Source organism: Vipera ursinii (genome assembly GCF_947247035.1).
Source record: "Vipera ursinii genome assembly, chromosome: 16".
Lineage (NCBI taxonomy): Eukaryota > Metazoa > Chordata > Lepidosauria > Squamata > Viperidae > Vipera > Vipera ursinii.
This window is the reverse complement of record NC_139529.1, coordinates 8,452,769-8,464,249: the sequence shown is the minus strand read 5'-3', so window position 1 is coordinate 8,464,249 and position 11,481 is coordinate 8,452,769. Positions and strand designations below refer to the sequence as shown.

General features: G+C 44.3%; 1 protein-coding gene and 1 long non-coding RNA gene across 2 annotated transcripts; one reads left to right on the top strand and one right to left on the bottom strand.

Moving 5' to 3' along the window:
- Positions 1–1,573: 1,573 nt before the first annotated feature.
- On the bottom strand, positions 1,574–10,776 carry PTGES (prostaglandin E synthase). Its single transcript, XM_083374919.1, has 3 exons — positions 10,648–10,776; positions 8,163–8,245; positions 1,574–2,318 (listed from the first exon to the last, which is right to left on the bottom strand). The coding sequence occupies exons 1-3, from the start codon at positions 10,753–10,755 to the stop codon at positions 2,072–2,074; spliced, it is 438 nt and encodes a 145-aa protein (XP_083231045.1). The 5' UTR covers positions 10,756–10,776; the 3' UTR covers positions 1,574–2,071.
- Positions 1,614–5,044, top strand: LOC310647585. The gene is made up of 4 exons (XR_014493893.1): positions 1,614–1,711; positions 2,000–2,438; positions 3,575–3,742; positions 4,417–5,044. It is a non-coding gene; the product is annotated as an uncharacterized lncRNA (long non-coding RNA).
- Positions 10,777–11,481: the final 705 nt, after the last annotated feature.

Genomic DNA, 11,481 nt, shown 5'->3' with positions numbered 1-11,481 from the left:
GTCTTACATGGTGCTTTTTTCATCCCGTTCCACAACTGACAAAACATCCGGGCATTGCCATGGGGTGATTTTATTTTTATTATTTTTTACAAATAGCTCATGGTGGTGAACATATCCCACATGCCTTCCTCCTCCTATTTTCTCCACAACCATCCTGTGAGGTGGGTCGGGCTGAGAGAGGGACTGGCCTAAAGTCACCGACATGCCTAAGGCGGGACTAGAACTCACCGTCTCCTGGTGATGGGCCCAAAGTCACTCAATCGGCTTTCACACCTAAGGCGGGGCTAGAACTCGCCATCTCCCGCTTCCTAGCCAAGTGCCTTAACCACTCTTTTGTAATCGTATAGGATAATTTCTACCCGTCCATTTCTGGAAGCCAATGCCGGCTGGCTTCTGGAATAAAGAAAAAATAATAAATGTGCCATAGTGCGCTGTAGACGCTAGAGGGCAATGCTGTATCATCAAATGCATAATGAACATTTTTTTGCAGCCAGCATTTTGTGGGAAGAAAAATGCTCCTGTTGCCTTGCAGTGTGGATGCAATGCAGAATCATTCCTAAGTGCTCGTTTGTTTTAGGGATTTTGCCCTAATGGGGGTGAAGGACGAGCATCCACCTCCCTCAGAGAGGGGCAACTAAAGGTGAGAAATCCATGAGTCACAGCAACAGGACTTTTCTTTTTTTTAAAAGAAGCCGAGACTCAACTTCCAGATAACTAACTGGATGACTCAGAATCTCCATAGACATACAGGTAAGAAACTTTACTCAAAATTAAATTAGAAGCACAGTTATTGGGGTTCTGTGCTTATTTCACTTTCTGCTGTCTTTTACTTTAGATTTGCACGGGACTCTTTGGAACCCACAACCCTGTTTTTTGGCTCAGATGGGAGAGCAATGAGCTGATCAGTCACAAAAAAAGAGGACCGAGACTCTTTGAAGGTTGATTGTGCAGTAAACAGCTCATCATTCACGATGGGCTGAGTGGTCATCAAGGATGGCTACGGCCTTGTGATCTCTGAGTGGTCTCCCATTCAAGTACTAACAGGTTTGACTGTGCTTAGCTTTTTGAGATGAGACACACTTGGGCAGGGTGATGCCTCCTGTTGTGACCTTGGTAGGATACAGAAGTTAGTAAAAACAGCTACAACTACTAGCAGTACCTTCACACATAGTAAACACATGTTCACAGAGTTGGAAGAGGTTATGGAGGACTTCCCACACAACGTGATACTCAGAGAAGGACTGTCAAGATTTCTGAAAGATAGCTGCCCTGCCCCAGCTTGAATTCACCCACCCTGTGGGTCATTGGTTCCACCATCTAACTGCTTTTCCGTGTAGAATTTTTTCTCCTAACATTTAATGAGACGTTGATAACATGTACTTTGAAATTTATGCATCTGAAGGACCTTCTACAACTCCCACAATTCTGAGCGGTGTCTGTCCTGACTGGGGAATTCTGGGAACCAATCCGAAGGGCCTCCCTTGAGAGGGCTGACAAAAATTTAATCTAAAAAACAGGAGTTTTAAAGAAACTGCCCACCCACTGCAAACGTTGGAGATCGAAAATGCCAAGAGCACAAATTTCTTTCAATGTGTTTTATTTGTTCAATTACAAACAGTGTGAAGAGTAAGAGTCACATCCATAAGTCGACCCACGCTGGACCCTGAACATCTCACAGATGGAGTGGGCAGCTCAAGAGATTTCAACTGAGGTTAGTTAGGTGGCCCTTTGGATGAGAAAGTATTTCATGCTAATGCAGAAGGAATAATCTCTTTTCATTCACGCCCACCCAGGTTGGGGTGTTCCTTGCTTGCCCACTTCTTAAATTTCTCCAAACCAAACTTGGACCTTACAAAAATATCATCCACGCCTTAGAACCTAGAGACCAGGAGATAAAAAAAAACCCATCCATTATAGTCTTTTTCTCCCAAGAGAGAGAAGCCAAAACTAGTTTCGCAAAATACAGCCATACGGTGAAGCATTTATTCCCTCCATTTAGATTCTTGCTATTCTTCATGTCCTGCGTTCGGCATGACCCAAGAGCCACGGGGACGAAGGCCACCAACAGTCACTAACGTTTGATCACTGAAATGAGGATCTGTAGGGCCATGGAGAAACAGGGAATCTGAGCCACGCTGTAAGCCACCGAACGGATGGGAGGTCTCATCTGGAGGAGATACGCCATGGTGTGAACGATCCGACCCAGGAAGAAAACCAGGAAGTGGATCCGTGCCACGACTGGATTGGGATGCAGGAAACTATAGACAGTCCCGATGAACAGAAACGGGTAGATGGTTTCCATATCGTTTCGATGAACTCTGGTGACAGAAGGACACAGAAGAGGAACATGGTCAGGCTTGGTCCTTTAGACTCAACACTGGGTGGACCTCAAGTTGGCTGCTGGCTACCATTATGCGGTTCAAGAAGAAGATGAACAGGTTAGAACTGTTTCAGGATGTTTTTTACAAGAGGCAACTGGTCTCCTTTTCTCCATGCTTTGTAGAAAATACTCAAGTTCTTCTGGGAACTTTGCACGCACCATTAAACCTCAAGCTCTACATTCTTTCCCCCTTCTTTCAAAAGCCAAAGCAGTTCAAAGTTTTGACATTAAAGAAAAAGGAAATCCTTTGAAATCTTAGCTAAGTAAATAATACCAGGGGTGTGCACCACTAGGATTTGCTAGAAATAGTTCTACTCTTGACTAAGAAAGTCACCTTTTTAAAAGAGAGATGGAACGTAGAACATAGGGACCATGGAGGTCTTCTAGTCCAACCCTTTGCTCAAGCAGGAGTCCCTACACTATTCCAGGCTGTCCAAATCTCTTCTTGAAAAGCTTCCAGTGATAAAGCACCCATAACTTCTGGAGGCAACTTCTGTTCCATTAATTATTCTCACTGTCAGGAAATTTCTCCTTAGTTCTAGGTTGGGCCTCTCTTTAATAATCTCCCAAGATTACTATATGGATTGTATTAATACAATATAGTAAATGCAAGCATTTGCAATACTGTAAATACATATAAAACAAGATGCATGCTTATATAAGATCCTCTAAAAATACCAAAAAAGTATGAGGATTGGCCATTTTACCAACATTCTGGAATTAGAAGCCTATTTAGGAATCTGAGGTTAGGTTGATGCTTTCAGGATTCAGGCCAGGTTCAGATGAGAAATTCTAATTTCTGATTAATTCTGTTCTCCATTTTAGTCAGCCAGGGAAACCCAAAACCTCTCTTTAAAATGTAATCTTTGCAGAAGTAACAAACAGATTCTGCATAGTGAACATTTAAGCGAATGAATTCTGTTAGGAGCCTAAGTTGAAAACCCCGTGACCGGCTTAAATAACATTTAATCGCATCATCAGAAAAAAACAGAAAACCTGCCAGATAATTTCAATGAATAGCATCAAACTGGCTCCCCCAGTTACATTCACAAGGTTTTGCCAGGAATCTCAAAGCAAAAACAGTTGCCAAGAAAGCCGTTTCTCAGCAAGTTACAGTTGACGAGTTTTGCAAAAAAAATAATAATAATGGAAAAACATTTTAAAAACTAACTTTGACTTCATCTTTTTCTTGAGCTGGTGGAAAATCCCATCCAACCTGAGTCAGCCGCAGTCTGAAACGCAGCCTTGCACCTAACGAGAATTGCAGCCGGCAGTCCATACTTCTAACTGGGTTCACACGTTCTGCCAAGACGTGCCTTGTGCAGTCGTGATTTATGGAAGACACCCAACCACAAACGGCAAGTTTTCTACAGGTGGTCCCCAACTTAACTGTTTGCTTAATGACAGATGAAAGAGAATATTTGTAGCTCAGGGTTGAACTGTGGGGTCCCTGGTGCTCTCTGAGCTTGGTGGTTTCCTTGCAGACGTTTCATTGCCCAACTAGGTAACATTATCAGTGCTAGAAGGGAGGAGGATTTAAGGAGGAGGAGGAAGAGGGCAGGGTCCCTGGTGCTTGGGGGTTTTCTTGCAGGCTTTTCATTACTCAACTAGGGAACAAGGGAGTGGGGTTTCCTCTGATTTTGTAGATTAAAATGCTGCAACAGTCGTAAATATGAAAAATGGTCATAAGCCACCTTTTTTTGGGGGGGTCCACTCTAATTTCAAACAGTCACTAAACAAAATGGTTGAAAGGATTTTTGCATCCCGGCCATCTACAATATCAGCCCCGCAAATCCTTCCAAGTGGTCTTGTAAACCCCTGGCCTTTCAGGGGTTTACATGTCTCTCCACAGCTTATGGGTCAGAGATAACTGCACCCAAGGGAACAGCTCACATCTGTAATCCGTTGTGTTATTGCAAGACAGATGGACACATAGTCAGCCAGATAAACATCCCAAAAATCCACTTGAGCTGAGTCTTTGCAATTAAAAATCCCTCTGAAATTCATTTTGTTTACTTCTGCAAATGTACAGTCAGCCAAGAGCCTCATCTTCAGGGGAATGACTGAAGGTCAAAAGAAGCTCCTCAACTTCAAGAGGTTGACGCTACGTCAAAGGAAGTTCCTCATCTCTCTACGTTCAACTTCAAGAGATTGACTCTGGGTCAAAAGAAGCTCCTCAACTTTCTAGGTTCAACTTCAAGGGAATGACTCAAGATCAAAAAAAGCTCCTCAACTCTACCTTGCATGGAATGAACCCACAGCTGGATTTGTTCCCCATTAGTGAAGAGGCAAAAAAAAAGTATGTGGCTACCACAATATTGCTCTCCAGACAATTCTCATGGCCCTCATTTATGTACCCACACACCTTGGCCAAATCCCAAAGTTGGTAATGGGAGATTGGATAAAGAAGGCAAGGTTATGACCCAAGGCACCCAACGTTTTGCCTACATTTCAGCCCAGGGCATAAACTCAACTAGGACTCAGCTATTTGGTTGGTTTTGTTGAAGATTAACCTTCTGATGACCTAATTAAAGGATTTCTTGCCTAGGTATTATACTTTAGAGAAACTTTGCCCTCTTCGGCTAGGAAATTCAGAGAGTAAATCATTCTTTGGCCCTTAAGGCAGGGAGGAAACTACGGCGGAAGAAGGAATGAGTTGTAACAAGTTCTCCTTGGGTTACACAGGTAACAAAGGAAAACCAGAACACATAAAAAATATACAAGGCGGAAAAGCCAATTGCTTCACCAAGACCTTTGTACTCCGTTAAATTGTCTAAGAGTCTACTACAACTTTCTCAGACTTGCCCATTTTGAGATGGATGAACTTCAACACCCAGAATTCTTAGCAATGACTAGGGACTTCTCGGATTTGAAACCCACATTTCTAAAAGCTGCCTGGGACTCTGCGTTGGAGGTATTTGGTACCTCCTGAGACCCATAGGCAAGCAAAATTAGAAGAGATTCTGATAGGCCATTTAGTTCCAGCTTGTTTTCTTGATTTCTCTGAGAGCTGAGAAGAATCAGGGAATGAATTAGCAGCCTTCACACGTTCTCCTCCATCCCCACTGGCAGCTATCCTGATGGCATCTGGAGAGACAGGAGTTCCCACCCATGTCCCCCCAAAATCTAAATTCGACAGAGTTGGGCAGAAGATCATTAAAGGGAGACCCAACCTAGAATTAAGGCGAATTTTCCTGACATCGAGAACAATTAATTGGGGGAACAGATTGCCTCCAGAAGTTGTGAGTTTTTCAAAAAGATTGGACAGCCATTTGTCTGAAATGGCATAGGGTCTCCTGCTTGAGCAGGGGGGTTGGAATAGATGACCTCCGAGGTCCCTTCCAGCCCTTTGATTCTATGATTCTTTGAAAGATGTCTAAGTTCCCAGGGTTTGCCCCTCCCCAATCCCATCCAGAACTGCCAGGCTGCAGAAAAATAACATAAGTAAACACACTGAAAGGAATCCCATTAATTATAGTCAATTCACTGAATGGCAACAAAGCTTAAATTTAAAAAGTATTTGTTCTTAACCATTGGGTCTTCCCTCGACATTTTTCCCTTTGCAAAAAAATGGGCTGGCCCGAACAATGCCACAGGTCCTGGATAAATACCAGCCAGTCCTCAGACGTGGAGGCTGGTGCGTTCTTTGTAAATTACCAAAGCTGAAAAATCCTACCCCTTTTTTTGCTTCTAAGCCAGAGCCAACTTTTTAACTCTAAGCAAACAATATGTTGTAAATCTTCTCCCTAAAGCCCCATTGCTTTCTCTGGAGTTCCTAGGCTGGAACAAGCAAATTGCATTTTTTTATGACTGTTGACTGAAGGAAGAACAGAGAAGCCAGGAGGAATAACGTAGGCGCTTTTTAAAGTTAAATAAACAAGGGTTGCTTCCTCCCTCTAATCAAATTCCTTTCTTTGGGCTGCAGAAATCAAGATTATTCCCTGGTTGAGGATTAAAATGTTTAAAGTTTACACTTAGGCAAGGAAAACCAAATGCACAGATAGGCGGTAACCGTGAGAGGGATCTCGGAGTCCTAGTGGACAATCCCTTAAATAGGAGCCAGCCGTGTGCTGCAGCTACCAAAAAAGCCAACACAATCCTAGGCTGCATCAACAGAGGGATAGAATCAAGATGACAAGAAGTGATAGTACCACTTTATACTGCACTGGAGATCACATCTGGAATACTGCGTCCAGTTTTAGTCACTGTGATATATATATATATATATAAAAGGTTGAGAGTGCAGAGAACTGGAGGCTAAATTACACAATGAATGGCTGAAGAAATGAAGAAAAGGATGCCATGATAGCAGTCTTGCAATATTTGAGGGGCTGCCATAAAAAAGAGGGGGTCAACCTATTTCCAAAGCACCTGAAAGCAGGACAAGAAGCAACGGGTGGAAGCTTATCAAAGAGAGATCCAATTTAGGATTAAGGAGGAATTTCCTGACAGCGAAATCAATCAGTCAGTGGAACTCCTTGCCTCCAGATGTTGTGGGTGCTCCATCGCTGGAGGCTTTTAAGAAGAGACTGGGCAGCCATTTGCCCCGAATGATGTGAGGTCTGCTGCTTGAGCAGGGGGTTGGACTAGAAGACCTCCACGGTCCCTCCCAACTCTGTTATTCTGTATTCTATATTTTGCAACAGACCAGGAACGGCCTGGGTGTAACAAGGAGCATAAAGGGTGTAAAAAGGAGGGGCGGCTTTCACAGTGAGGCCCTATTTTCTAAACATTTTTATAAAAGAACATAAAATGCCACCCAGGTATAACAGAAACCTTTGTCCTGCAAAATAACCAGGCGAAGAATGCCAGGTGGAAAAAAAAAAGGCTTTATTAAGCTGGGTTGTATGTTTTGCGAACTCAAGGCCCATCACTCTCTGGCACTTGAGTCTACATTCCTTTTCACATCAATCTCGTCATTGCCAACCTCGCTCAGGAAAAGGATTTATTTTCAAGTTTCAAATTACACAAGGCAGGATGTTTTTACATGGGGGGGGGCCCTGGCCTTTCTACCCGGGGTTGAATAATAATAATAATAAAATTCATCCTAAGTGAATAAATGTGGGAAATCGGACTGATTAATCGGCAGGAGGAAGATTCCAAAATTAATCACGTCCCTTTGAAATGCAAAGCTGTCCTGCTCTCTCTCTCTCTCTTTTTTAAAGAGGCCTCCCTTTTTAGATAAATCAAAGTTTATTAGGCAATTAAGATAAACTGCATGTCTGGCATGCGAATTTTTCTTTTGAAAAGATGGGACACAGTTCCAGCCAGGATAGATGAGAGGGTTCTGGAGACCTTTCCAAACATTTTAGGGGACACCCAAAGCCCTTAAACCTGCCTGCCTTAAACCACACTGGACAAGCCACCACCCATGGGCTTAGGGCAGGAGTAGGGAACCTTGGCTCTTTTATGACTTGTAGACTTGAACTCCCAGAATTCCTGAGTCAGCATGGCTGGCTGAATTCTGGGTATTGAAGTCCACAAGTCATAAAAAGCCAAGGTTTGGGCAAAGACTTGCTAGAAGGTCAAGACTGGCTTGACAGAATTGGCCAATAGTGTCATCCTTTAATGAGGGGGGGAGGTGAGAAGGATCCTTCCCCAAGAAAAAACAGATCCATAGTGTTGGGAGAAATGAAACAGGAGGAGAAGAGAGGAGAGGATCCTATTCAGATTGCAAGGTTCTATCCCTAGAGCTATTCTAATCAAAGTAGTTGTAGGCCTACAGGGTGTCTGTTTTTTTGGTCTGGTCAACCTTGCTGCGCTGATCCCCAAAATGACTTACCTGAGACACCTCTGCACATAGGGGTCTTCTCTGTGGAACTCCAAGCCACCGTGCTTCAGAGCATCCTCAGGATTGGCAAATGCCTGGAAAAGACCAGAAGGAGAAGACAATGAAGGTCGAAGCAGAAGTTCGTTCATTCATATTGTGCATGTCGCAGTGGTGAATTGGGACACGGGCAAGTCATCTGCATGGCTGTCTTCTGGTTAAAATGTTAAAGTCTTATCTAGCATAAACACCTGGAAAAGGTATGACTCTTCTGCCTGGAGGAAACACACCAATTGAGATATGAATTTTGGACCAGGTCCAGTGTTGGAGAGGAGACGGAAGGGAAGAGCTGGGCAGCTTGCTTCCTTCGCTGCCTTGGAAAGAGAAAGCAAGGGTGTCAGCTAGGGTGAGGCCCTTTTATTGATTTAAATTCATATGTTGCCCATCTCACTATCCAGAACAGGCTATTTACAAGGCAATCAAATCTAGAAGTATAAAAACAATTATAAATATAGAAGCAGTTAAAATGACAAGAATAGGTTGGAACACAGAATCATAGGACTTGGAGGGGACTCTGGAGGTCTTCTTATACCATCCCACCCAAATGGAGGTCTGCTTTTTCTTCTTCACTCGCTCCTAACACTGCCATAATAAAGGTAAAGGTTCCCCCGCACATGCGTGCTAGTTGTTTCCGACTATAGGGGCCGGTGCTCATCTCCATTTCAAAGCCGAAGAGCCAGCGCTTGTCCAAGGACGTCTCCGTGGTCATGTGGCCGGCATGACTAGACGCCAAAGGCGCACAGAACGTTCTTACCTTTCCACTGTAGTGGTCCCTATTTTTCTACTTGCATTTTTATGTGCTTTCGAACTGCTAGGTTGGCAGAAGCTGGGACGAGTAACAGGTGCTCACTCTGCTACGCGGCACTCGGGATTCGACCCGCCAAACTGCCGACCTTCTGATCGACAAGCTCAGCGTCCTAACCCACTGAGCCATCGCGTCCCTAACACTGTCATAATAATAATCATCAAAATTATTTTGCTCCCACCCCTTGCTCAGAAAGCTCTCTGGCATGAGCGAATTTTGTTTTTTACAAGAGCGCTGAAGGGGAGCAGCCATAACTTTGCTTGCAAAGATAAACAGTTCCTCCTGCCTGCTTTGAAACCTTCAGGGAAACACAGGCTGGGCGTTTATTTTCAGCGGCTCGTTTCTCTTGCTATGAAAGGTTATCGGTTGCCCCGCAGACCGACTTTCACTTCCCACCCATTCCTCGACAGCCCTCACGGCTCTTTTTCGGCAACTTTCTACTGCTTAAAGAGAACTGCTTCTTATTTAATAAAGCAGGATTGCAAAAGTATTGACGTCAGCCATTCCCTTCAAAATTTCCCAAGAAAAACTATTTGAATATCCCATGTTTCAACACTTAACCCTCCCCGCGCCCAAATTTGAATTGTCATGGAATCTCCAAGAAAAATTCCCATCACATCACCAGTGATGTAGTTTTTATTCTGGTGTCAACCATGCTAGGAAACTCTTGGTGGTCAGATTTGTCCAAGCGTGAGCAAGTTTTTAAAATGGCACAATCTTTCTGTCGGCTGTGCCATGATTGTTATGCACCTGGCCTTCTATTTAATCCCCAAAGACAGTGGTGTTTTTTTAAAGGCTATTATATTTCTTTTATGTGCTGGTATTGTTGGAAATAAGAATGCTCTGGATTCTAATTTTTTTCAGGCATCTAATTATTTTTCCTTTAATCGCACCTTACTCATTACGCAGAGCAGTGTGCTAAAACGGTATTCAGGAATGAAAGGGAACATCCATGTCCCAGGATAATCTTGCAGAACCCAACCTGGCTTGGCCACCTGGATCAGAGGTTTATTCTTCCAAGCGTTGGGGCTCATACTGTCCCGTTCTCAGGGAACCTCTCCAAGGGCTCTGGGCCGTTCTGTGTGTGCTATTTGTATGGTGGCTTAATAGCTTAATAGCCACCATATAAATACACAGAGAACAGCCAAAAGCACACACAGAAATACCCCGAGGAACGGCTCCTGCATGAAGCTGAAACAACTCTTCTCCTGGTGACCAACCCAGATAGAATCCTAAAACAATATTTTCCTTAAAAAAAACAACCCCCATTTTAGAAGCCTCAACCATTACTTTCACTGCAAGTTCCAGAAAAACGTTGCGGTCTTGCAACTTGCAATACGTTGCCCGTCTTCCCTTCTTAGGGAAGGCCTCAGCTTCTTCTGAAAAAACTCAGCTGGGTAGAATGGGCTTTGCAGAACCTCTTGAATGTGGTTGTATCCTGCACCCCTGTGTCTCCGTTCTCCCCCTTAAGCTGCAAAAAAAAAAAAAGCAGACAGGCACGATGATGCTGTGAGAGCAAGATTCCTGCAGCCTGGAGCAACCCAGAAGGGATTTCCGCCTCTTTCAAAGAATTTGCAAAGGAAAGGAAGCTTTCTTTCGCTCCCCACCCCCCACCCCTGTCCTGAACCTTCTTACCTTCTTCCGAAGTCTGACTTGCCCCGTGAGAATAGCTATGGCGTACATCTTCAGGATCAAAAGTGTGGCGAAAAAAAGGAAAGAGGCGAAGACCTCGTTCTCCATCATTTTGGCCCGCCGGAGTGGAAGCTGTTGCTTTCAGAGTTCTGGCACGGACTATATAAGCTGGCAATTAAGAAGGGGGTGGATCTGCTCCGGGTAATCAGCCCTCCTTTACAGATCCACACGTTGCCGCCACTTACAGCCTAATCAAGCCAGTTCAGGTTCATGATTGTAAGGCATAAACCAGGGGAGCCTCCCCGGGGGGGTCAACTTATTTCCCAAGGGCCCTTGCAGCTCTATTCTGATTGATTAAAATTGGAGTTTTATTAGCACCCTAAGCCCCGAGATGCCTTTGTTTGGCTGACCTAGCCACGTGGGGTGGGAACTGGCAGCCAAACCATCAATGTGTGTTTATTGTGGTTTTGTGCAGATGTTTCATTACCAAACTAGGTAACGTCATCAGTCGACTGTGTCATGTCAGCATCCTCTGCAGTTTTGCCTAAACTGTCCCCTGTGAGTTTTCAGACCAGAGTGGCTGCATTCACACAACCAATTGGTGCCATGGTTGGTAATCCACTTGTAGAGTTCCACAATTTTGAGGTGGAGGGGCAAGCTTCCTTTCCACCGAATGGGGGGACTCACACAGGAGCAGGAATAAGAAGCTCAGCTTTAATCTTCTCCCCAGTAGAGGACAGGCAGATTCCTGGCTTCACATTGCAGTTTTCTTGCGCCCCGTCCCCTTCACACAACATGCCAAACCAGGTCAATGCAAGCTACTGTGGCTGCCTGTTG

Bases quoted from the DNA above. Each gene is read 5' to 3' on its own strand.
- PTGES (XM_083374919.1), bottom strand. From the start codon at position 10,755: ATGATGGAGAACGAGGTCTTCGCCTCTTTCCTTTTTTTCGCCACACTT. The intron at 8,246-10,647 runs GTAAGAAGGTTC...GGTCTTTTCCAG, and splicing joins AAGTCAGACTTCGGAAGAAG to GCATTTGCCAATCCTGAGGA. The intron at 2,319-8,162 runs GTAAGTCATTTT...TTCTGTCACCAG, and splicing joins TATGTGCAGAGGTGTCTCAG to AGTTCATCGAAACGATATGG.